The sequence below is a fragment of the Austrofundulus limnaeus genome, unplaced genomic scaffold, assembly GCF_001266775.1.
Source record: "Austrofundulus limnaeus strain Quisiro unplaced genomic scaffold, Austrofundulus_limnaeus-1.0 Scaffold36, whole genome shotgun sequence".
NCBI lineage: Eukaryota > Metazoa > Chordata > Actinopteri > Cyprinodontiformes > Rivulidae > Austrofundulus > Austrofundulus limnaeus.
Window position 1 is genome coordinate 43,444 of NW_013952438.1, and position 27,757 is coordinate 71,200.

General features: G+C 35.9%; 1 protein-coding gene across 1 annotated transcript in view; it reads right to left on the reverse strand.

Annotated features, from left to right (window-relative positions):
• Positions 1-27,757, reverse strand: part of ccbe1 (collagen and calcium binding EGF domains 1) — a 40,499-nt gene that overhangs the window by 9,644 nt on the left and 3,098 nt on the right. Inside the window, exons 3-6 of the mRNA XM_014006450.1 lie at positions 3,087-3,139; positions 2,720-2,854; positions 1,473-1,610; positions 404-513 (exon numbers count right to left, since the gene is read on the reverse strand). Coding sequence (XP_013861904.1) covers positions 404-513; positions 1,473-1,610; positions 2,720-2,854; positions 3,087-3,139 — 436 coding nt within the window. The remainder of the gene's footprint in view (positions 1-403; positions 514-1,472; positions 1,611-2,719; positions 2,855-3,086; positions 3,140-27,757) is intronic.

Sequence of the window (27,757 nt, forward strand, 5' to 3'; positions counted from 1 at the left end):
AAAAAAAAAAACATCCTACCAGTTCACATGTATGAACAATGAAACAATCTGCCCGTGAGGCAGGAGGAAATTTTTCAAATTTCCTTTTTTTAGAACGTTTTAAACTACATTAATATATCCCATGATAGTTGTAAAAATGTACCTGCTGTCGTTTCTGAAATACTATCAGGCATGGACTCCTGACATAAAGCTTGAGCAATAGGAAGTGATAAAGATAAATAATAGTTTTGTGGATCCTGCTGAATCCAAAAAAGCAAATCTAGAACTTAAAAAGGCTCTTTGGCTTGGTCCTTCTGTAACAAATCATTATAGAAAAAGTACAGATTTCAAATAAGAGCAGCTTAGAGAAAAAAGAGGTTTTGTTCTTTTTTTATAAGAAACAAAAAAAGTTGAGCTCTCATACCTTCTGCTTTAACTGCAGGACTGACTTCTTGATCTGAAGGAAATCTTCACATGTGGCTGAGCAAGTTCCAGCATCCATTAAATTATCGCACTTCTCATAAAGATGGACTGCTGGGAAATGGGAAAGAAAAAAAGCTCAAGTCACACAAATTACTGGAAAATGTTCAGAAAGTCGAGATGAGGTTAACTTAGATAATGGGAACCCTTTTTGAAAAATGTGGTCTGAATAGAAGCGATGGCATTCATCCCATTCTGAATGGAGCTGCTCTTAGATCTATGGACAAATTTAATAATCATCTAAAACGTGACAACCCTGAGTTAACACCAAGAGGCAGAGTTGCTGTTTTACACTATTGTTAGCAGTTTCTTCTCAAATGAGATTCTCAAAAAGCTTCACTGCGTCCTTAAAACACCCAAATTAATAGAAAAAGGGACAACACTAGGGGAAAATAAAATTAAAAAAAGGCATCTTAAATGGGACTAAATAATCAGATGTGAGACTGAATAGTACAAGTTCTTTCATCTGCTAAGAGCTGATTTCATCCCACATACAGTAAACTCGATTGTAGCGGCAAGTTCATGTGAGTATTACTGACTCAACTCCTTGTACCTGTTTAAATTCTAATTTCCTGGTCTGGAAAATCATAAAAAGCACCGTTTCTCACTTTCTAGTTTTGTATGTAATGTTATAGTAACAGAAGACCCTCTCATGGGAGGAAGTAACAAATCTGTAGCCCCTCACCGCTTTGCTGGCAACTCAATCTGGGGCAAAAAGTTGTTTTTAATCGCCTGGACCCTTTGTGTTTTCTTCACATGAATCCAGCACACCAGAGAAGACCAGAAGTCATGGGGCAGCAGTATGTTTATGTGACTGAACTGTTCTGACATACACATGAAGCAAGACTGTCTAATGGCTACCAGGTGCCTATGTTTGTAGTGCCCCCCTCCTTTTTCATTCATTCTAACACACACAGACACACACGCACCATTAACGCCATGCAGTCATCACCACATCCCTTTTAGATGTGCCCTTAAAAGACAGAGTGAAGAGAAAACCTCTCTAAGCTCACCTCTCTCCCCCTTGGTGCATGTTTTTCCATCTTCTTCCAGGAAATAGCCTTTCTCACACTCGCACCTAAAGCCCCCTGCAGTGTTGATGCAGACCTGAGAGCATGCACTCGTGTTTTTATCTGCACATTCATCAACATCTAGATGTTGAAGTGAAAAAGAAGAGAGGCAATCAGAAAAAAAAGACACTTATAACAACATATTAGATTCACTAATAAAAGGAGGGAAGAGAAATGAAAAAGAAATCACAAAAGTTATGTTTTATTACATTTTTTTAAATGAATGGTGAATGAAAGATCCTAGGAGCTCTGCTGTCTGATGATTGTAACTTTATTTGACATTTCTGTCTGTAGCTTGGAGCTCTTTAAAGGAAGTGATTTCAAATTGTGGTGCAAACTTATTACATGTGTCTGTTTTTAAAAGATGTAGTTGTTATTTCTGCAACGCAAACAAAAATTGCATGGTTCGGTCTCAAACACAAGGAATAAAATGTTACAAATTATTTCATAGTCGGGTGTGGTGTCCTGTGTGTTATTGGTGTTCATTTCACATGTTGTATAATTTCTATCAGTTTCTCTCTTTACTGTTCTTATATTTCTCTTCTACTTTTTCTTTTTCTTTCTTACTATAGTATTATAAAAAACGCCACTGATGATGCAGAAATTAATTAACTAACATTCAGTTTTTGTTTTCTACTGAAGTGGCAAAACATTACTTCATAGTCTGGGTTATTTGTAACATACCCTGGGGCAATACTTCTCAAATTTATTATTATTATTTTTTTAAGAATTCATAGGTCTTAAAAAAGGACCATAATGGAAATCAGGATACCTATATCTTGAAATAAAAATAATAAAATAAAATAAAATAAATCTATTTAAACATTTTAATTCATGATTCAATGCAGCAAAAATAAACAAATTTAAAAGGTCAAACAATAATACTTGTTCTTTTGCATATTGCAGTGTTTCCACTACCATTATCAGGTGATTTAATGCAGAATGCTGGTGACAGAAACTCATACAGTGGTTCGCACAGTTAACTAACTAAATATTATCAGGTTCTCATAGTATTTCAATTCAGAGTGGGCACGGAAAATTTTAAGTTCCCTAGGAGGGCCATGATAGAAAATAACTGAGAACCACTGCCCTGGGTGAGCTGTAATATATAGAGATAAAATAGGAATTTTGATGCTCAAATTGCATATATTCTTATATGATTGTACTTATGTGTTTCTATCAGGTCTCACCCAGACAATAAGGCTTCTGTCGGTTTCTGTGGCTCTCACGGTCATAACGGTAACCAGGATAACAGGTGCACACCACTCGGCCAAAATGGTCAGTGCACTGCTGCTCACAGGGGGCGCCAGCACATACGTCATAGTCTGCAAAAAAAAACAACAACAAAAAAACAAAAACAAAAGTGTGTGTGTGTGTGTGTATGGAGGGTGGGGGGACGGTAAAAAAAGACAATCATTTAACAGTTTTTTTAACAGCTAACAAAAGAAAGCTAAGCATTATCACATGCTGCTAAACCTCAAAGCCTCTGAGACATTTTGGGCAGGCTTTACAAAGTATTCTCACATACAACACGTCACATCCAAACGTTTTTCCTACCTTCAGGAATGCAGTGGCCCATCACAAACTTGAAGCCCTTGCAGCATTGCTTTCTGTAAATCATCAAATTGACACAAACACTGAGTCACAATTCCCTGCGTTGGAAAACATCATAAAAACAACGATGTAACTCCACGTCCTGAGACAGCTCTCGTTTCCTAATCTGCCTGTTTGTTCATGTTTGATTATTCTTGCTGAATTACAGTTCAAATCCTCTGCCAAACGCACTTTTTTTCTGTCGTGTTTTTCTCTAATCAATTTTATTGTTACGTATTAGTTTTCAACTTTAAATATGCTGAAAATTAAAAGAAAAAATAAGAGTAATTGCATGTAAAAGGCTTTATTTTCTAGAATTGTGGTTGATTTTCAGCTTCACATGAACTAATTTACCTCATATTTCATTTTCTTTATCATCACAAGTCAGGCCATTTCAAGATGATCAATAATTGCTCACTCACACTTTGGAGAAAAGTGCTACCACGTGCTGATTTCACACAAAAGATGGCAAAACTGTTCTCTCACACCATGAAGTCATAAAAATCTAAAGCAGCCACACTCTGATTGTACTGTAATGTTTCACAGCTTTTATGCTGCAGTAGTTACGATGATAGGTCCATTCCACATTATGGCTTTCCCTGCTACGCTCCAATGCACTCAAACAATTTTATTTCCTCATTTAATTCAACAGTTTAGTGACCTCATTTTAGAGACCATGTAGGCTTAAATGCATTATCTTGTTCACATTTTGGAGATTAGTTACTGTAATAATGTTTGACTGCTGTACGTAAAATGCTGACAAGATGCTGGTGTTTCTTTTTTATTTAGGAAAATAAAAATCTTCTTTAGACTCACATCACCATGTTTTAACCTCATGTTTGAGTGAATAAGTTATTATAGAGCCTATACTGCAAGAGAAGAGTCACGAGGAAATAATTGGATAATATGTGTAATTTAATGAAACATAAATGAGGCGGAACATATTATTTCTATGCAACTAAGCTGACAAACTTTGGATAGATGTTTAAAAGATGTCACTTAAAAGATCTAAACACTGGGTTTGATCATAAATTACATCGGTACATCATAGATAAATGCCCAATTTACCTTTTCATCTTGTTACAAATAAATTTCCCTTCCTTGCTCCTTCCAATTATTTTAAATTACTACATAAATAACAGGAACATGTTGTAGTCTTGGAAAAATATTTCCAGTAAAGCAAAGTACATCAAAGTCTGTCTCTATAAATTGCTACTGTTTTCACAGTCAACATTATGAGTAAAATATTCTGAAGTTGAGCACTTATTCACTCACTAGACAAAAAAATTACTATTCTAAGAGAAACAATAAGGACTTTCTTCATTGCTGAAGTCTCCTGCCAAAGAAAGTTACTCTCAAACATTCCCATTTTAGTGACACTTGATGCCACAACTGGAGAGGTTATCAAAGAGGAGCAATCACTTCAGGAGAGCATCAGATATTATCAGTTCAACTAAACTGCATTTATTTGTGTAAATTTATGTAGTTTATCCCATTATTAGTTAAGCAGATTTCTTATAGCGCCAACATCTTGCAACACATAGTATTTTTTTTACTTTAAAGAACTTCTGCATTTACTTTTAATTAAACATGGTATAGCTTTGATGTTAGATACAGAATAAATTAATCTTAAAAGTAATTATTTAGAATTTCTATTTAAAACTTGCACACCACCACAGATCTGCTGCTGGTCGTGCAAAAGTTTCATAAATAGCCATTGCAGAAGCAAATAAAAAAACTTTTAAATTGTGAAATGTGAAAATTACTTGGATCTCCAGAAGAAAAAAATGTGAAAATATGTCTAATTATTTAATAACATTTATGTGAAATTTAGATATGTTTTCTTGAATAAGCATAGATATTATCATTTATTTCTTATGACAATATTGTAATTAGAAAAGTATGTCTACATTTCTGAAAACTTGCACATCTGTTCTGAGTGAAAGCTACAAATGAAAATAGATGAATGAAACTGCATCCAAACAATGAAACTGTAAGCTGAGACTCAAATGATGGTCATGTACTGTATATGTAGCTGGCCTATCTTGATAAGAAGGAGAACAATGTTTGAATGTTACAGTATACGTGACTCCAGCGAAGAGCTGATCTGAAGATAGTTTGTTGTGTGATCCAATATTTATCACAGTAATATCACCATGAGGAATAAACGGGCTCTTAGCAAATAACCAACTTAGCAAAGATCAACAGAACGAGCTGAAAAAAACTCAAGCGAAAACAAACATCTCTGTCCGTTTCCAAAAGATCAGGAAAGAGGCAACAGCATCTCATGGAAACTGGATCTAAATCTGTGTTGTTCATTTTTTGTTGGACTGTGTCTTTATTAAAATACCAGTCAGGTAAATACTTATGATATCTATGATATTTAAATTGCTCTTTCTCTATTTATTTTAAATGCACATATAGTTGGTTACTTTGCATATTGAAGCACTATCTGCTACTATCACGCATTTCCCGCTAATACTAACTGATTTAATTAGAAAGGGCTGATTTCTTCTGTTATCTTTTTGTTAACCTTTTATATTTAAAACATATGTGGAAAGGATAACCTGGAAAGTAAAGAGAAAAGGGAAAAAACGACCTGCTTAAATCAACACACCTGATAAAGACAAAAAGCGATTTAAACCTAGACGAAGTTCACCACTTCTATAAAATAACTTAAAGGGCCAAAATATGTGTTTCTCAGGCATCTAGTTCAATTCTATACCATAAAGTAACTATGTCACAATCAGTTGTTAACTGTAGATCACAGATAGACCAAACAACCGAACAAAACACCGTGAGTTGTTTTTCAGCTTATCCAGTCAGCAAAGGTGTTTGCGTACTTCTGAGTGTTGGAATTGCATCGTTTTTTAGTGATAATCTTGGTATTATCACTATTAAATTCCCTTTTGTTCTGAAAGCTTTCATCAGTAAAGTGGCTCACACAAATAAATAAATATTTTTTCTTTTGTGGGAGGGTTACTTCCAAAATTGAAGTCCAACCATTTTTCTAAGAACCATGTCATCCATGGGAAGTTTAAAAAGAGGGTAGTCTCCTTCTCATCTGAAAATGCATTTCCTCAAAGGCATCTTGATCCGAAAAGGACTGGAGACACAGCCCAGAGGAGGAGCTGCACCTAAAAGGCGGTTCAAGGGCCAACCACCCATTTTTGATCCCCTGCCTGGCTACCTCAGGGCAGCACAAGATTTCTCAAACATGCATGAATGAGTCAAAGCAAGACTCTGGGAATGCTTTTGATAAGGGGATAAAGTTATAACATCATATAAAGCCAAAAAAAGTTGATTTTACATGATATTGCTCCATTAAATTCTTTAAAGATGTATGCACCTGAGTAGAAAAATGTAATATATGAAAAGGTCAGAGTGAAAAACTGTTGCGTTTGATTTCACAAATGTTTACAGTTTCATTCAGCTCCCACACTCTCTGTATAGCAGGAACTGCACGGATCTAAATCTCTCTTCACAGTGACCCACTTTGAGAAGGCAAACATTATGCTTGAGCAATTACAGATGAAACGCTTCATGATTGTCAGTACACAACACATAATCTGACTAACTAATGTCGTACAAAGCCCCTGAACCTTCACTAACAATAGCTAAGAGTATCATCTGTAAGCCTGTTGATCTGCTTCAAACAAATTCAAAACACATGTGGATTCCATCTATATTCATGAGTGAAAAGAACAAGGGGGGAAGAATTTTCCCAAAAGCGTTCATGACACTTTTCTACAAGAATATCAATGAGCAGCGTTTGCAGGGTCACACATCTGCACAGTCAAGAATGGCATGTCAAGACTGACATTAACGTTCAGACAAAAGGGCACGCCGCACTTGTTTAATGTTCACAACATCACAGAAAAATGGTTTGTTTTGCCACCTGTGCCTTTTTTTCCTCCCCCCAACCAGAGGTTATTTTATCTTGTCAGTGACTCGTATCATTTTACAAGGGCCCCTTGAAATAGACATGAACTAGTCTGACCTCAGTCACCCAGGGTGAAGCATAAGCGCTCTAATCATCTTATAAATACAAGCCCTCCTCGAAACCAACATGATGAGCCAGCCTCGCACGGCTTTGTCTTAAAACAGAACTTACTAATTCCCGCTAGCACCTAAGTTAAAGCAGAAGAACGCACTGAATTCATTAAAAACAAAACAAAACAAAAAATACAAGACTATAGAAAATCTGAAAACATAACTCGCTAATACATACAGAGACCCAAGCTAAATTGAAGAATGCAGTGAATTCATTAAAAAATACATAAAACAAAATCAACAAGAAGAGAGAAGATTTGAATACAAACATCCTCATAGTAACCACACACACAGCTGTGAGAGACAACACAAGCAGCCTGCATGGAGGCTTATTTGTCCAACATTTCTGCCATCATTGTTTCAATAACACGTCTGCATTCCACACTTGAGAAGATTTTAGTTTGTAGTTGAAAGGACATGACTTTGATGCTGATTTACTCGGTTTGACTAAAAAGAAAAAGGCATAAAAGTTAACAGTTATTCACAACTGCATTTTATTATTCTGGCTGCACAAAATACCTGTAAACTCTAAGGATTACTGAAGGCAGGCTTGAACTTTTTAGACAAGTATAAATGACTGAGAAGTAAATAAATACATGCTTGTATTTTTTTCTTTCACTGTGATAAAACATTTCAAAGGTACTTTAAGTAAATATAAACGTCCTTACAATTATGCACAACCACTCTATAATAAACTTGTAAACAAAGATAAAGAATAAACACATAATGGTGAGTAGTTGCACTCGTCAATAAAGTTTTTGTTGAAAAGCTTCTAATGATTTGTTTGTTTTTTGAAGAGGTAAGAAAATAAAATCTTTAGGGGAAAAATAAATGCATTACATATTTATTAGTTTTTGAGAAACGTAAGGTAAGTGGAAGCATACTTTACAATTTAAAACTTTAAATACACCTACTTTTTCATTTTAGCTATCTGCCTCTCTCAATATATTTGACTGGAAATTAGTAACTAAAACTTGACACTAACAAAATAAGTTACTGTTGAAGAGAAATTGATATTTTCCATAATGTGAGTATAATTTCTCCAGAGATTTAACCCAACAGTGTCAAAGGCTTGTGAATATTGGCGGACTGAACCAAAATCCTCTCGAGTTTAAACTGTGAGCTCATTTCTCCTCTCTATTACAGTTATTCATCATATTCCACATCCTATTTTCTAAAATATAAAGCCTTTCCCTACTCATAAACACAATCTGTACAGTTGAAATCAAACATTCAAAACATCAAAATGACAATGAAGAGATGCCAAGTTTTTCCATTAATTGTCCAGGATGTCCCTGAGATGCCTGACAAGATTCTGGCCTGAGAGCAAATCCTGCACAACTGTTTGCACAAATTGGACACTCTAACAACATTATTACCTCTACCAAAATTACTTTTCATTTTTTTACTGTCTTATATGGATCTCAACACACCTGGAGCTAAAACTCTGTGTATTTCTGTATTTTCAAACCTGAAACCATAATACTGACATCCCATACAGCACAACTCAATACTAAAGTCACTCTACCCTCTTCTCTTCAAGATCAAATCCCCAAACACAACCTTTAGACAACTGCAGGTGGAGCTCATCTCAGTAATTAGTGTCTCAATTACACATAATGTGCAGAAATTGTGCAGCTGGTACTGATATGACATAAGGGCAATACTTATCGCAACAAAAAAACCAAAGCTGGTTAATTTTGCCGGCTACATCAAGAAGGGAGAAATATATCTGGCAAAACAGTCATCAGGCAAAATGACAGAAAAGATTCTGGAACATCAGGAGTATTAATGTTAACCACTGACTGTGGTGCAAATGAATGCTTCAGGCTTAGAAAAACAATTTTTTTTCTTGGGATAACAGTAGTTGTTTTTTTTTTCTAATTAGCAACGAGATGCTGTCATGTGTAGCCTTTAGAGAATGTTCAAAGGGGTTTCTTGTTGTTCAGGTAAATAAATATCTTTTCTTTTGAGGAAAGTAAACAAGAAACACTTTCCTAGCGCCAAAGTTACTCGCAGTTTGTGCATGAACTTTTCACTTCAGTTAAAATGTTAAGCGATGGTTTAGCTTCTGTCTGGGCTCTGAACTACTGAGGCCATCTGCGACTTACACTCACCGGCCACTTTATTAGGTACACCWGTCCAACTGCTCGTTAACACTTAATTTCTAATCAGCCAATCACATGGCGGCAACTCRGTGCATTTAGGCATGTAGACATGGTCAAGACAATCTCCTGCAGTTCAAACCGAGCACCAGTATGGGGAAATGCACAGAAACCACTGAGGCATGAGCTAACCTGCAAACAGTAATCCTAAATCTACTCTATACATTTGTTTGTTTATGAACATGTCTTTAAATTAAATAAGCCAAATAGGAATTTAAGAAAGAAAACACCTAATAAAAATACAAAACAGAAAAATAGGAAGCAGAATAGTTTCTAATCTAACTTACTGATTTCTTTGTATAAAATACAAGTGACACAAAAAAACAAAAAACAAAAAAACAAAAAAAAAATAAAAAAAATTCAGAACCTTGGGATCATCCTTATTTGCAGTTTTGTTCTGGACATTCACATAATATCATTTAGAATTAAACTTTTGTGATTTGAAAAAGGATAATTCAAACCATAGCGCTAAAGTTACACAACACACAACTACATCCTGAAAGACAGTTACCATCTGTCAGGCTGCGTGTAAGACAACATCTCTGCATTAAATAAAGAGTTCTGTAAGTGCAGAAACCTCAGGCTCAACAGGTCATTTAATAAAAATATTGGTATATTAAGAAATCAGATTGCTACAGGCCAGATATTTTTGGGAGACGTCAGCCTTTTGGTAATAATTTCTGCACTATCACACTTGCACAACAACATTCCTCTATTTCATGTGTTGGTGTAATTTTAACATTGTTACATCAAGCCGCTATTGTTAGTACAAGACAAGGAAATACAAATAAGTGCTAGGAGATGCAATCAAATATTTGTTCATATTTTCGTGGTAGGAACAGCTCTTTGCAGTAACATAACATTTTAAATACATTAAAATGCTGACTAAGAGGCAGCTTTTTAGACAAAACCCTTCAGTTGTCTAAAAGATGTTTACTTTTTTAAAATAAAAAAACAACTCCACTGCAATAAGGTTTACAGTGAGACGACAAGAACAGTATTTTATAAAAAACAACAACAACATCCTGCAACATAGAGCAAGTAATATGATTTGACAATTCTGTAACTTAATAATGGATTATTGTAAAAAAGAAGAAAACTTATAAATTCAGTGGGTAATTTTAGCCACAAAGGGGCAGAATAACTTTTTTACTTCCTATAAAAGAGGTCTGGCTAACAAGCTGCAGACCATCTACCACTGAAACTATGAGCTTATACAACTAAAAATGTAACAGTCACTTTCCAATACATGAGTCAGGTGATTGAATCCTGCTGAAAACTCCTCCACACAAAACTTTCAGCATGTTGCATCTGTCTTTAGCTTCAGTCTGATCTTGCATCGTTTCTAATTGGAAGCCTTGTTTGGGAGAGATGGATTTTTCATAACTGGTCACAAGAGACAAACAAATCTTACTGAATTTATTGCAACTTTAACAATGTTCAATTTTCACAGAATTACCAGGAGAATGAATCCTAATCATACAAGTGTGATAAATGACAAAGGATCAAGTCATGAAGTGTGACCAAACTAGGACGCCACTCAAAATACAAAAAAAAAAAAAGGTATTTAGGAAGCCTGAAAGAAAAAAAAAACACTTTTTTTTATCTTTTTATTTAATATATATATTTATCATATATATATTATTTTATTTAATATGTCAGATTTTTGTGAGACTGTTTCTATCGAAGATTGAGTCTTTGTGTTCAGGGAAGTAAGTGTGCCCCATTTGATCACTAACACGATTACCAGTTACCATAACTTATTGTTAATGGCGATTTAAACAAAGACACACACACTCAAGAAGAGGAACTCATATCTTGTTTGCGGTGGTTTAAACTTAATTTATTGTCACAAATTTAAAAACAATTTATTCTTGCCCTCTTGTTTTCATTTCCGCTACCCCTGACACAATGATAACAAAAAGACTTGGCAACTGGAATAAAAGGGTGGGAGTTGAGGGTAAAAAATGACTGTGTGAATGTTGCAATTTATTGCTCCGAGCTCTCTGACAAGCCTGTCATTATGGCAAATCATTCATAACAGAAAAGTCCACCATTTTGAGAACATTTATTTGTTTATGTGAACCAGCACACTTATGTATTCACAAAAGTACAAAAACAGAAAATAAATAAAATTTGTAAACAACATTCCTGACATTTGGAATCAACTCACAGAAGAAAGTAAAAATTCTAATATGGACAAAGTCATGTTTTATTGACTCTTTCATTTAACTATTAATAATGGTGCAAATGTACACCTATTTTAATAATTTATATTGCTCTTTTAAAGAAACTTAATGTCCAAAAAAACACCCTATTAGCATACTATGTGTTTTTTTTCTATGTGACTTTCTTAAACATGCCTACAAATTTACACTTCGCTTACATTAACAGAGCAAATCAAACTAAGTTGTTTTTTTGTCTACCTTATCAATACTCAGTCATTAATAACAAAGAAAATGATCAACTTCGGCAGTAAAATTTAAACAAAGAACAATTACTTCAGTCAGATTTTTTGAGTTTGTTCTAACAGAATCAGCTCATCGTTCCGACTCTGCTGCTTCTTCAGTCCCATCTCAAACCAGTCAGATTTCACTGTGATCCCATGATAAAACATTAAACATCCTAAATCTTCTTAAAATTAAATCTACCTTTCTTCATGTCACAGTTTAAGCCAAGGAGCTCTTGGTGTAATTTCTACAAACCTGTGTTTCAAAAGCTAAGGACAAGTACAAGCTGTGTCTGAAGGCTCTGAAACTGATGCCCCAGGAAATTATTCCGAGCACGGCTGTCTGTGGGCTGTTACTGTAAAACCATCATGAGCACTTCCATGTGATTCTAATGCAAACCTTTCTTTTGGACAAGGTCCAAATATCACCAATCCACGTCAAAATACTGAGGTTACTGTGAAGGCACTGAACGACTACTTCAAAGAAAAGCTCAAAAGAGCTCGAAGGGATTATTAGTAATTAAAATTCTTTGCTATATATTTTATAGTTCACCACATTACCAGCACAGAATAATGTAAAAGAAAAATAAACATGGCAACATACGTTACATAAACAATGCTAACTTGCTGTGAAAATACTACATTTCTGGAAAACCGGTCATTGAATAAATGGTGTCTTGAAAAAAGAACTAACATCAACACAATTTTTTGTGAAGCGAATTACTTTGGCAGTGGAAAATCTTTTATCTTCCAAGGCTGACATTAATGCTCGTATAAACAATCAGATGTAAAAAGGAAAAGTGCTTTTCCTTTTAGCTATAAGTAGCCAAATTTGTCATCATTTTTCACATATGATTTAACTATAAACACTGAGAAGTAAATCTAAGAGAGACTTGAAACTGAAAGAAAAAACTGTCTTCAACCATTCAACATTTCAGTTTAAAACCAAAAACCATCATAGATCATTTACTCAATGACTAGTAATGGTTTATTAATAATCTCACATTTTAATAATCCAATGAAATGCCACTAAAGGTGAGGGGCAACTCATGCTTCTAATACACTTAAAGTACAATAAGAAATGTACCTCTTGTTACAACACAACCTTCTGCATCCTGGCATTCATTTGAATATTCTTTTGACAATTGCTATTTTAGAAGGCAGTTGGTTCCTTGACAGTACATCAGTGGGTTTTGCAAAAACAGATTGAGCTTTTCAAATAACTAGAGGTCTGAGGTGCTCACCAAATGCTGCAGTCCCAAACTGTGAGAAACAAACCCAAACTAAAGAAATTTCAATACACAATCCCCAAGACTTAAAGGATCCATTGGGCCTTTTTCCATAGGCAGAACATGGTCCTACTTAATGTAGCTTTGAAGGTTTCCATTAGGTGATCAAACCCACTTCCAGCTCAGTTCTATACCTCCTCAACTGTGGTTCCAAGTGAACTGAGTCGAGCTGAAGATGTGACGTCAGCTGACAGAAGGTCGTTCATTGGCAAGAGAGTGACATCAATCATAAAAGTTTCCTTCACAAGAATCCAACTGACCTTCTCTAAAACCTCAACCTCAGCATTCATTTTTGTTATTTACATTAAAATATATATATATAATAACACATTTCATGGCAACACATAAACCAACACTGTGGTACAATGAAGAGGTCCAGATGTTTATGTGCTTGTTGGTTGATGACAGAATTCTGACAGAGCTAGATCCAATGGACTTTATTCACAGGCTCTGACCAACCGTAATTCAACCACAAATTTTTTATCATGAATGGAGTTTTTTGTGTGTTTCTTCCTGATTGGTTCCTGCGKTTAATTGCACCACCTGCGTGCAATCCTGCTGATGACATCCTGGGCTTTATAAGCGTCTCCAGACAGCTGAGTCTTCGCTGATGCATAACACCATATTGGTAGTGCTTAAGCCNATCCTGCTGATGACATCCTGGGCTTTATAAGCGTCTCCAGACAGCTGAGTCTTCGCTGATGCATAACACCATATTGGTAGTGCTTAAGCCAACTACAAGTTGTTATAGTGAACTATAGTTATTGTTATTGACATTTATGTCTTCTTGTTTTTTAAGGAACCTCTCGTCAAGTTTCTGTCTGGAGTTTTTTGTCTGCTCAGGATTAACCACAACAGGAACCAAGGAAGATTTTTATGTTTTGCCACTCTGCCTGAAGAAAACAATTCATCYGATTAAAGGAAGCCTCACCCCAAAACCAAGTCCTTCTCCAAGAATCCGTAAGAAAGACTTTTCATTAATTCTATGAAAATATATTATATTTTCATTTCTAATTCATTGGAAAGAGACTCACCTGGATTCTTCCCCTCTTTTCCAGATCCGGATTTATTTKTATCTCCCCACACCTGTAAATAAATCACTTATCTTTTCATTCATGTTTCATGTTTGATTTCTCAGTTCCACTCAAACGCCTGAATATTCTGAGTTTATGTCATTTTTATTTTTATTTTTGTAAAACGTGGCAGAGGATGATGAGTCACAAACAAGTCATTTGTCCATTGCTGTGCTGTGTTTGCCATGGTAGAAGTTTCAGGCAGCTGGACTATGACATAGCAGTACTGAAGACATATGGAAAACCGCCAAGACTGAGTCCAAGTTCAGTTGAAGAGACTCATAGTGAGACTGGCTATGAGGGAAAATGGCTTTAGATGTTCTATGTTGTACACTAGGCTGCACCGATTGCAGTTTCCTGCCTGATCACCGATCTTTAAAAAACCTGACCTGCTGATTCAGATTTTGGCTGATACTGTTTTTTTTTTTTTATAACTGACACAGTTGGGTGTCATAAGGTCACAAAAATGTTCAATTTTCCAATTTTTTTTTGGAAAACATTTAAGAATACTACTTAGACAATACAAACATGTTTTAACTCAACAACAGCCCTCTGTCACAGCAGAGCAAAATGGGACAGTGGCTAATTTGAGATCAGCAAAGTGCCAATATTTGTATGAGAAGCCAAAAATTAAAGAAACCAGGGCCAACTGATAATTTATCAGTTGCACCTCTGGCAAAAAAAAAACCCAAAAAACTTTTCAACTTAATTTTTTTCAGAGGGTAAATTCAGCAGTGTACTGTGACCAAATACCGGTATAGTAAATTGTGTTTTGAACTAACACTGTAAATATTGTGGTTCACCAAAGCCTTTGGCATTATCTTAGAGAATATAAGTATCCTTATGTCAGTCTCTATTTAAACTTAATGCCAGTTTCAAACTAAATTCAACCATTTCATGTTTGGTTTTAGTTTTCCTTTTAAGAAATGTCAAGTTTTTTTTACAGTTGTTTAGTCAAGTGGTTGCAAACTGTTAAGCATGTGAGCCATTATCCTACATTAAAATTTGGATGCATTTAACACGGGCTTTTACCTCAAGTTGTGTAATTGACCATTACATGTAGAATTTCTGCTTTCCTATGTTTCATGTGTTCCTATTACATGCAGTGAATGAGGTAACTGAGATGTGTGGTAAGTTAGCCCACTTGGGATTTTGTGGTTTTCATGTTATTTAATACCAGGGAAAATTTTATATTGCTTCCAGGAGCTCCACACAAACATGACAACAATAATTAACTCACATGGTATTGAAAAAAAATTAATACGTAAACACTTTAATGTACATGTTTCTTTTACAAACAAAACATAGACACCTTCTTTACAGCAATGCAGACAAGAGGGTGTGGGGGAGGAGGAAGATAAATGACAGACTAATTTAAGCAGACTGGAATAATGCAGCTCTAAAATGAAAGTATAATACAGACTTGACAGGTGGACTAACATTGATGGTGCGGGTAGAGGTGAAAATCATTAAGATGAATTGTTTCTGACTCACATATTAAAATTCAGCTATGAATGAACAAAATACTCAAGGGAGGAAGAAACATCTGGGCTGCTTAAAATGACTAAAACCATGAACCCCCTTCTTCCAATATCTGCTATTAAAAGTGAATGTTACATCTGTTAACAATTTAAATGGCTGATGTATACGTATGAATGTGAATTACCTGGTGAAAGAAAAAAATATCCCTTGGCTAGAACTGCTGTCTCTTAGGAACAATAAAGTATCTGTTAATTATCACAAATAAGATAAAATTTTAAGGTTTTTCATATGTCCCAATAATATTAATTCAAAATAAAGAACAAAATGAGTTTGTCAATAAGTTTTTTGGCTCCCAGAAATGGGAATAAAGATATTATTTGGTAAAAATAGTAAACGTACTGAAATTATATGGCACTTTATCAAGTTCCGTCGGACTCCAAAGCACTTTCCACTTACAGACATTCACCCAGCATTCACACACTACTGTAACAGTGTAGCCACAGCTGATCAGAGACAAGGCTGCCGTGCACCGGTGCCACCGGGTCTTCTGACCATATCCATTTCTTTATAGGAGGAAACTTGTGCCATGAGAAACTCAATCTGTATTTGCATAATTTTAAATTGAATGCATTGGTTTGAAAATTAATTTCACTAAATTGAAACTGAATTTAATGGACTGAATCTGAATTATTTAGCTCTGAAACTGTTTTGTTGTATTGAAAATTCAGTTTGACTGCATTCAGTTTCAGTTCTATAATTCAACTTCAATTCCAAAATTCAGTTTTTTTTCCTGTCACACATTGTGGTCCTTGAGAAAGCCACAGAGTAATCAAACACAGATTGACAAATCTACATTTCACATTATGATAATATAGACATTCAGTCTTAAGAAAGCAATAATCAGCAACATACAGTAATTATCATACATGCATGATAAATAATAATAATAAAAGCTAAAAACTTTGATAATTTGACTATCTCAATGCATGGCTGAATCAAGATATGGCTGTTTGACAAGAGAGATGGTGGGCTGTGGAACCCAGTGTTGACTTTGTTGCTATATTTAGCAAGTTTTTAGACTGCTCCAGTGACAGTTTTTCAGAAAAACAATTAACAAAAATCTAGCAACTCCTTTTCTGGCATTATTGAGACTTTCAGAGGCTCTTACGGGAATGCAGCTCTCTGATGAGCAGCAGGTGCTGGTGTGAGCTCCTCCCTGACCCCAAAGCATCAACAGGCGGCTCAGTCCTCACACAGTGTCCCTCCCAGCTGCAGTCAGATATTCATCCCATCCAGACTCTGGACGACTAGTGTGGCTCAACGCTGCTGATGACCGATCCTTGTATATATAAACATTTTCTAAGGGTAAAATTAATCACTGTAATAAGATGACATTGTCTATTTTTCATCACTTATATGGTGGATTGTATCTACTCTGTTGGATTAGATGAGACTGAACGCCTACATTGCCATAAAAAAAGTTTCACTGATGTGAAATGTATATCTGTCGATCTGTCTGATTACTCTGTAACTACATTTTTAAAACAACAAAATACAGTTTCAAAGCAAATTAATTCAGAATCAAACTCCTAAATTTAGATTTTCATTTAGTTTAGTAATTAATTTTCAAACCAATGCATTTGATTTCAAATTATGCAAACAGATTCAGTCTGAGTGATTCAAATTCAGTTTCTGATAGCACAAGTTTCTTCCCATAGGTTTTGCTGCTAATAATAATTTTGTGACTTATTTTATTTCAGGGCTGATATAAATAACATGTTAGAAGGAACAAGTCTTGCATTTGTAGAGCAGAGGCATCGAGGCAGAAAAGCCACAGCCTGTAGAGTAATTATCACTGCGTTACTTCACCACTGAAAAACCAGTCTGACCACAACGTGGCCACACAATAGTTCTCTATGGAAAGAAACAGGCAGTTTAAAGATCACTGGCCAACAGAAACAACAATGTGGCTTTGAAGAAACCAAAATACTTACAAAAAATGATTGAGACATGATTTAGAGAAAGGGGAAGTGCTTGTGACGTTAAAAGATTAAACTGAATGTGAAACAGATCACATAAGGTCTTAAAACCATTTTGTGTGAGATGTACTACCACAGGATGTTGTAAAACATATAATATAAAGGAAATATTTAACTGTGAAAATAAGCATTCAACAGTAAAAACAGAAAAGAATTTAAATCTATTTAAAGTATCGAGGTGACAAGAGGTTTTGATTTGAGGGAATAAAGATTTAGCTGGTATTAAAACATATCTTAAACCAGGAAGACTTTTCATGCCTTGGCAGCAGAAAAAGTTTTTTTTTTTTTTTACAATTTCAAACAGTTCCTTTATAACTTTACACCTAATGTCTGAAAGTATAACATTATTGTCTTCGCACTGAGCAGCAGGCATTTTAAAATTAGTTAGCAAACTTGTATGACAAAGTAACACTATAGGCTTAAAGACACAATGTAAAACATTGGAAGTCTTAAAAAAATGCTGCTCTCTTCGCTAAAAGCAGGTTTTGTTTTCATTGCCTTCTTTTAACAGGAAACAGATTACAACAAAATCAGATTTCACTCTGCATAGTATTGCCAAAATGTGTCTGATCAGAAACACAAAGTTTGCAAATAAAAAATGTGTTTCAGATCATTCAAAGCAAGAAAAGTCAACTTAAGGACAAAAATAAGACTCATGATTAACAGATACTTTGGTGCTGGACTTTAAGAGAGAAAGAGAAGGACAGGAAGAAGATAGTAATTCCTGTATTTCTGACTCTCCCACTTTCGTTAAGGGTAAGAAGTCAAAGACAATTTAATGAGACAAGATGTTCATGAGTGCTTTATTTCTGCCACTAAAGAATGTTTCTTAAGACAAACTTGTCCTCTCCTCCGCAGACCATGCTAATTTAATCCTAGACTCAGAGCTGAAGATTCATCCCTCAAATATTAGTCTGTCAATTGAACTGTTGTCAACAATTTAGTTACACAGTTCTTCTTTTGGCTTTACTCAAAGCCAATCATTTAACCAAGATAAAATATAAAAATATGAATATGAAGGTGCATAAATCAACTGGTTCTTGACTCTAAGGTTAGAATCGGGTTGTCTCTTGTTTTTAAACATACATTATGCTTATATACTAGGAATTCTTTGGCAATTATTTGTGAAATAATAAAGAGAATTAAAAAAAGACAATAAAGTCATGCTGTTACAGTTTTTAAAAGGGCTATAAACACAAAACATGTCATTTTTTAAGCAATAGTGTATTTACTATGAAGTCTACAAGCTAAAAACTGCATATGCAGATGCAAAGAATCTCATTTGTGCAAAAATATTTTGTAAAAATAGGACACATGGGCAGACAACAAGACAATTCATCAAAACTGTTGCTGAGCTACAATAACCAGACATGAAACCAAAGCACATAATAGCCTGGTTGTTACCATTTGTTTAGACATTAACCACCACATTTAGACATTTTTTGATATTGTGGTGAGATGCCACAATATAAAGATATTTAAATGATAATGTCAGTAAAATACTTCAAAAGACACTCATGATTTATAATTATATATGAAAACCACAACAGACCACACTGTATAATTAGAAAAGCTATACAGCTGCAACAAAAAAGTTCAAGAACATGAAAGCATCAAGCTTTATTCTTCAATCAAATGTGTAAAGGAGAGATGTTTTTGAAATGACCAAGTACAAAAAAGGCCATTGAAATCAGTGGTAATGATCCCAGCCTGACCTGAGTGGGGAAAGATAATAAGCCAGTGCTGCACAGTGGTATAGTTTTTAACATGCTAACGTCAGGAGACAGTCCTTTAAAACACATAACAGTAACAGTTGAAATGAACTTAGTTTACCAAAGGAAGTCTGCCAAGCAAAAACCTCTGTTCAACCCCAGTTTTCCCACACACAAGCAACAGATTTTTTTAGCTACAAAGATGAATCTGAATTTTATTAACAAATAGTTTGCTAAAGTCAAAGATCTCCACTTCTTTACAAAGAAAGAATCACAACCAAAACCAACAAATGTCTCATACTTGTAATTAAAACTGTATCTCGGTTTATTGTCTGATGAAGTCTAATAAAAAATACAAAATACGAGTGGGTAAACTTGTTTCATCAGTACCATGAATAAAATTGCAACACATTTTGGCAACCAAAGAGAAACTCCAACACATACAATTGTAATTTACAAACCATCTAAAAGTCTCATTCCAGCAATTATCATCTAATATAGTTAGGGTTTTTTTTTCCTTGTTTTTCTTTGCATAGCCTTGCATTTTTATTGCTGTTTAACTTAATGTTTTTTTATTTTCAATCAGTGATTTAAGAATACAACATGGAGGTATATGTAACAACTGGAGTGCTCAGAAACCATGTGACCGTGTGATTGGCTGTAGAAGCTAAGGGCCAACACAAAATGGTCAAGAGTCTGGATTTACCATTATTGTACGTTGGTGACAGAGCAGAAAAAAAGGACTGATGTAGAAATCATTAAAACTATTAATAATAATACTAACAAGATTATTATTAATATTTTGTAGTTTATGTAATCTATTTATTGTTCTAAATAATGCCAGAAAAGCTGTTTGTGTTATGGATTTATTAACAGAAGATAAAGAGGAAAACATCTAATTTCACTACACAAGTAAACAGATTTGATCTTATTTAGCTCAATGTGATCTGAGCAGAACATAATGTAACAGTTTAAAATTAAAATAATCTTRTAAAGTCGATGTAATCACTGTTATTTATTGAACTGGTTAACAGATATTAGCTTGTGGAGCATATATACAGAGTTTAGCWCTGTTGAATCATGCAACAATTTAACACAAACTATTAAATATTACTTTGTCCTCTGATTAATATTTAGACCTACAGAGTGTAAAATATTATTATAAATGTGAGTATKTKWYKRWWTCTGTBRSWGGAACCTGTTGAGAAGATGGTTAGGTAATAGAGACAAGTTTCATCCTATAACAGGTATACAGAGAACATTTTCTAACTGTTGACTGGTAAATATAAACATTCTTATTTTTATGACAGTAAAAAGAAATAATAAATAAACTTTATTACTAGATGAAGTCATTATTTTTCAACTAGCTAAAAAGTGTAAGTTACAGGCTGACTTCAGGTCAATGTTATTTATTAATTATATATTTTTCTGGTATATATCTGCTGTTTTATATGATTGTTGAATGAAATTAACATAGTTATTATTTTATTGTAAAAAATATTACAGATAATTTATGAAACTGATCCAGTTCTCTGTTTCTGCTCCTCCATGCTGTCACAGACGCCAACAGTGGATGGGATGGGCGAGGCTCAGTCTAGTGTTCTTTTTTTTGTCACTTCAGTAGAAAACAAAACCAAATATTATTAGTTTATTTAGTTTATTTATTTCTTCATCATCAGTGACTTTTTTTAAAGTGAAGAGAAAATAGAGAAAGAGAGAAAAACAGAGAGAGAAGTAATTAGAAAGATTGAAATAGTGATTAGGATAATATTAAATTTACACCAAGAAAACACAGGACCACACACCCAACATCTGTCCACTCACCTGAAAAATAAATGGATAAATACATGGAGGGCATATATAAAAATATACACATACCCATACATGTATAAAGATATACATACATACATGCCTACATTCATAAATATTGTCAGTATATACACACAGACATATATACACACTCAGTGACCAGTCAGAAGCCCCCGGATCAGAACACCTGTTTGTGAGCAGTTGTGAACATGCGTGTATATACAAGATTTCTCCAATGGAATATTTAATAGTGACTGTGGAGGACCCGAGACCCAACCCCCAAGACACGAGGCAGACATAGGGAAGACCAGAGCCCAAGGGCCCGAGAGGGATCCCGAGCGCAGAGCCCCAAGGGGCACTCGCACGGGAAGATCCACCCACCCACCCCCCAGATCAGACCATAGGGGAGAACTGGGAGAATCCCCCCAGTCTAGTGTTCTTATATAAGTCCATGGAATACACTGATCTGGGTCAGCCCACACCTCCATCATCTCCACCCACCATCAGATATTTAGATATATAGATATGTACTTTATTGATCCCCTTGGGGAAATTTAAGAATTCTCTGCTTTTCCACCATCGCACATGTGAGCACTGAGCACACACGTGGAGCAGTGGGCAGCCATTTGTGAGGCACCTGAGGAGCAGCTGAGACGTTAAGGGCCTTGCTCAAGGGCCCAGAGTAGGGCTGGCCGGTCTGGGAAGTTGAACCAGCGGTCTTCCGATCACAGGGTCACCTTCTCTAACCTGCGCCACCACTCCCCAATGATGATGATCCTAACCTCAGCCAAACTGTAACTTTTATTTGCTTCTTGGTTTACAGGTTTCTCACAGCGCGTGTAAATCAGCAGCAAGTCGTCAACACTGATTTCACTCTTCTCCAAATTGGTTTCCTCGGTTCACCTTATTGAAGCTACAAAGTGCTCAGGAGATTCGAAGCAGAAATCCACCACCTTAGTGTTGATGACTGATTTAGCTTATAAAAGGCCTTGTAATACGTGAATTACATTTTATAGACAAGTTAACAAGGCTGACAACATGATTTTTATTGAAGGGGGAACTTAATATATTTATCCTCACACTTGACACGCAGCAGGATTTAAATCACACAGACTAGAATCACTTAATGTGGCAGTTGACCTCCTCCTTTGCGACTTTACATCCTTATAATGTTTAACCATGTGGGAGCTGTCACTGAAGAGCGAAACCAAATGTTCACGTCAACTCTGAAAATCCAGACTGCAATCTCCACAGCAGCAGCCTGCTCCACTTAACAGGCTTCATATCCACTTTCTGACCAGTGATGGAAACCAGCTGTTGATATTTATGTTGACGGGACGTTAGGTATCATTACATGGACGTGGTAAGTGATTTCACACATTCATTTCTTGTAAAGGTGAAACTATATTGCATCTAAACAACAACCCCACAGTCCACTTCTGCTCCCGCCGGCTGCTCCATTGCAGCGCTGTACAGTGAAACTCCACCAGATGCTTTAAATCATATAAAGTATTTTTGATTGGCAAGATTTGCAGCGTTTATCTCAATGTGCATTTATCAAGGTTAATTCTGGTGAACTCTGTTTTATTCGGAGTGCTGTGAAGAAACAGCTTGGACTCATTTTATGCTCTTTCTGCAAACAACTTATTGACGTTATCAGTTTACATTCTTGCCTTCCAAACGCAACTCCACACAACGCTTAGATTGTTGTCATTCCTAATAGCAATTTGAGATTTGAACCTTATTTCATATGTGATTTTGATATAGAACAATAAGCCTTGTTTGGAATGGTGCTTGTGTTTTTCAGGAATCCTGAGCAGCAGAATGTACATTGATAAAGTCTACTGACACTCTATTTTAATATTTCACCACATGGTAACTGGATTTCTAAGTATTTCAAAGTACACAACAGCATGAGAGTAGCAAAATATTTTGCGTGGGAAATATTTATTGAACAGCGCAAAAATAATGTTTAAAATTGTTGAATGTTAAACTGTGACATATGACCATAAGACCCACTGATAGGCAATACATATTTTGCCCACAGTCTTAAATTCCAGAGAATTTCATTAGACAGAAACACAATCTAACCATGGTTCTGCTGAACTCCTTAAGAGGTGCCACAATATATCTTCATGGAGCTGGAGGTACGACAATGATGCCAACAAACCAATGAGTATTTCTTGTGCTGAAAGATAGTTGAATTGGAACAGAAAAGTCTGAGACAGTTTTTCCAAAGTAGGGGATGAATTTTACTGTAATGTGGGAAACAGAATTGACAACACAGATCAACTTCAGCCCTTGTAGCCAAGTAGAATAATCAAACAGAAGTGGTCACTTCACTGTAACTCTTCAGCACACTTAAATAATGTAGAACTAACAACAGTAATCAACACACTGAATGTAAAGCAGTTCACTTTACGGTTCTCCAAACCACTTCTCAAAGACAAGTAAGTAAGAGACACAAATGGAGGAACTAAAAGCAGTGAAATGGTGGTATGGACTTTTCTAGGGTACAAACAATGCTGGCTGGATCAGCCAAGATTTCTAAATATTTCAAGTACACAACAGTATGAGAGTAGCTAACAAATGAGAGGCATCAAGACTATCATTCTCCAGGATGGAGTTGACAAAAAACACATTTTTGTTGTTTTCTCATGTACATTCCACAGTTTTAATGTTGCTGAATGCAAAGAAGAGGAGAGATGGAGGAGAACAAAACAATCAGTACCACCAGGAGTGTTTGAGGAAAAAAAAACAAAGAAACAATTACACAAGCCACCCATCAATTATGTGTAACTGTTCGAGCTGTAAAGTGGAAAGATTAACTTTGTCTGTGTTCTGTTTTTTTCACCAGAAAAGTCTCTCCTTTACATGTTAGGTAAAGCTGACAGAAAGCAAAGAATAAATCAAGGCAATGTAATCCCTGTTTCATGTTCTTGTCACCTAACAAAATATATAAACAAAGATTATTAATGAGTTTCCATCTACAATGAATGAACATATTAGCTCTGGCTCTAATCTTGGATTGTCAGGAGTATGTTCATTCTAAAAAGTGCATTGAAAAGACAAAATTTACTGTTCACTAAAAGCTGCTACGAAATGCATTTCCCTCAGGGGGGTCTTTCCTATGAAATATGAATGCTGAGCTAAATTTGGAAACACAAAAATCTGAATCCTACTTTCAAATAAAAAAAAGAAGTTCTGCAGCCACCTAGCCCATTCAGTAATCCTGCTTTATGTCATAAACTACAGGGAAAAAATGTGTCCGAATGTTAACAATAACGGGTTTAGGGAACAGGTATTGTGATTTTGGAAAAATACATTAAAAAGTAAAAATATCACTGTCAACATAACCTGCAGTTACAAGCAGACCGACAAAGAGAACAGAAACCAAAAATCTTTACACAGATAAGCCATACTACTGATCATAAACTGATGTCTGGGTGATTCATTGCATAAACACAACAGGCCTCAGCACAGAAAGCATTGCCAAAGTGGGACAAACAGCTCAAAGCTTATCACTTTAATCAAACCCGTCACTGGTTTTAAGAAAAGTATTATGTTGCAATCACAGGCATTTGTGATTGAAGTACGTTTGGAACGGAAAACCTGCAGTCTTTTTTTTTCCTTCTTCTTCTGAGCCAAGCACATTAAACTCTACGACCTGCAGAGCTGCAAATGTCAGCAAAGGCTCTGAAGCCTGAAAACGCTGAATATTGTGGTATTAAACTTGGAAGAAAAACACAAAATTCTACATTGAGATTAAAAAAGAGAGGATGATAGAGAAGGCTAATGCCCAAGTTGGCACTAGTCTTTGATGTCCCCTCTGCTGCCTTTCACAACATGATAAATGCCTCCAGAATGAATGCTAAGCTGCTCACACAATTGCATAACACAGAACACACTATCTGTTTCACTGCCTGCTCTTAAAAGAAAATCTTAGGACAAAATTCACTAAAGCACCAAATAGTACAAATTTCAAAATAAAAGCTGAGCATTTGTTGAAGGAAATGCATACCACCCGCTGCCTTTCATCTCAGACTGAGACATATCAATTTAAAATAGGAAGGGAGAAATTATGTGTCATTTTGGTCATACTTTTTAATGATTTTATACACAATCCTGTGCAATTTTGAAAGTGCTCGTGAGATGTGATAGTGCTCACTCAGCTGGAGTGTTGAGGATGATTCTCAGCTACTACCATGTCAATTTTGCTCAGTGTCTGTAAAAGTAGTGATGATATATTAGGGCTATGTACTGGCAAGAATTTGGTGATATGATACATACTGTCTCACGACACAGGTCACAATACGATGTATCACAATATATTGTGATACTGCAAGCAAGGTGATATATTGTCATTTTTTACCTCTAAAATAGTATAATTTTAAAAATCTCAGCATAAAGAGAACACCATGCATTACATGCATACAGTATGATTAAATTCAGTTTATTTTCATCCAATCAGAAGAAACTAAACAACAGTGAGAACTGCATTTGTATTTCACATTTCTTCTTACATCCATTCATTAGGTCTTAATGAAATATTTATACAGTGCTTTTGAAAACTGATACAGAATCAGGAAATGAATTATTGCAATATTTCAGTGTATCCTTATTTTTGTACCCTCCTAGACTAAAGCCTGTTTTGTTGGCTGCCATGTTGAATGGAGATGACTAAAAGTTAATCAGTTGTAAATGAACATCTAATAATTATTTTCAGAGCATTTCCATGTGTCCCCTACCATTATTCAAGGGGGACCCACCCCTGCCAACAAGACCCCCCCCCACCAAAGAGTTTCAAGGCATGTAGTCATTTTAATTTAAATAACGCCAGATCATGTCAAGAGCTATTTCTTCAGTCGCTCTTTCACATCCACATCACTGTTGCCAACATACGCAGAGTCACGTGCGTGTCTTTTTTTTGGGGGGGCGGGGGGGGGGGGTGAAAATACTGAAGTATCCGGCAAAACAAAATCCAGCAAAAAGGACTAGTGAAAATATAACCTGATTCACAAGACAATTCCGCACAATCGCCGCACAGACCGGTCCAGAATTTAAGCTCCCTCGGTTTATTCATAAATCACAGGAGAAGTCGACCAGGTCCCGCTCACATGTAGGCATTCAGAAATGAACCCAGCAGCACCGAACCAAAAGAAGCGTAGAGACGATCTCAGCTCGGCTGAAGTGGACTGCGACATATTTATTGTGTGATGGACGTCCGTGTCGTATCAAACAAAACAACCTGAATTAACTCATTTTAGGGATCCTGTGGTTCAATATATTTTTTAAACTAACTACAAACATACATGTCAACCCATTTGGATGTTTACCTGTATAACGAGCATCAAAAAATCTGCAATTTTTGCAAAAAAACCTGTATTAATCACATGTGCGGGAGGGTGCAGGTGGACTGTCGGCCAATGAGCGCCTGCAGCAGAAGCAGGAGGAAGTGAGGAAGGAAGTAGCAGCAGAGAGTGTTGGAAGATGGTTATTTGATGCTATTTGTTGTTTTTTTTTAAATGTCCTAGAAGCTCTGACATGTTAAATATCAAAGTTGCTGTTTGGTGTCGTCTTTAATATAGCCTATTCCCTCTGTAATAAATATGTTTGTTGATTAATCCTGCAGTCGCTCACTGATGTCATCAGCTTATTATCATTTTCTAAGCAGTGGAACCGCGAGCTGCCTTTTCACAAGTTGGTCTACCTGACTCAGGCTCGGCTCTGATGCTACCTCAGTTGGGGGCTCAGAGGGGCATCAGAGGCGGGTTCACTTTACCCCCCCACCCCCCACCCCCTTTCCACCTTCGTGTTTTTTACGAATGATCAGAGGAGGACAGAACACACGCCAGTCCCATACTGAGCTGTCATTAATGAGGCTACTGCGTTTCATTGCAATCCGTCCACTGGTTCCAGAGCTATTTTGCCAACAAACACGCACACAGCCACACACACAGGTTTGCCCAGCTATACATTTGGGGACATTCCATTGACTTACATTACATTTCTACAGCCTAACCCTGAACACAAACCCTAAGGCTAACCTCACAGGTACCTACCTGACCCTAAAATTAACCTAAACTCAATTCACACCTTGGTCCTAAACCCAACCCCCAACCCACCAATGGCATTTAAACCAAACAGGGACTCGACTTAGGTCCCCGAATGCACCAGTTGTCCCCAAATGTAGGCGTTTTGTCTTAAAATTGCCCCCAAATGTCACAAAAAACAAACCCAGTCTCACACACACACATACACACACACGCTTGTTTCTCGACCCCATGGGGACCTTCCATTGACTTCCATTCATGTTTTTTAGACTTTATAGCCTAACCCTGACCATATACTCTAAAATTAACCTCACAGAAACTTACCTGACCCTAAAAATAACCTAAACTCAATTCACACCTTGGTCCTAAACCCAACCCCCAACCCACCAATGGCATTTAAACCAAACAGGGACTCGACTTAGGTCCCCAAATGCACCAGTTGTCCCCAAATGTAGGCATTTTGTCTCAAAATTGCCCCCAAATTTCACCAAACACACACACACACACACAC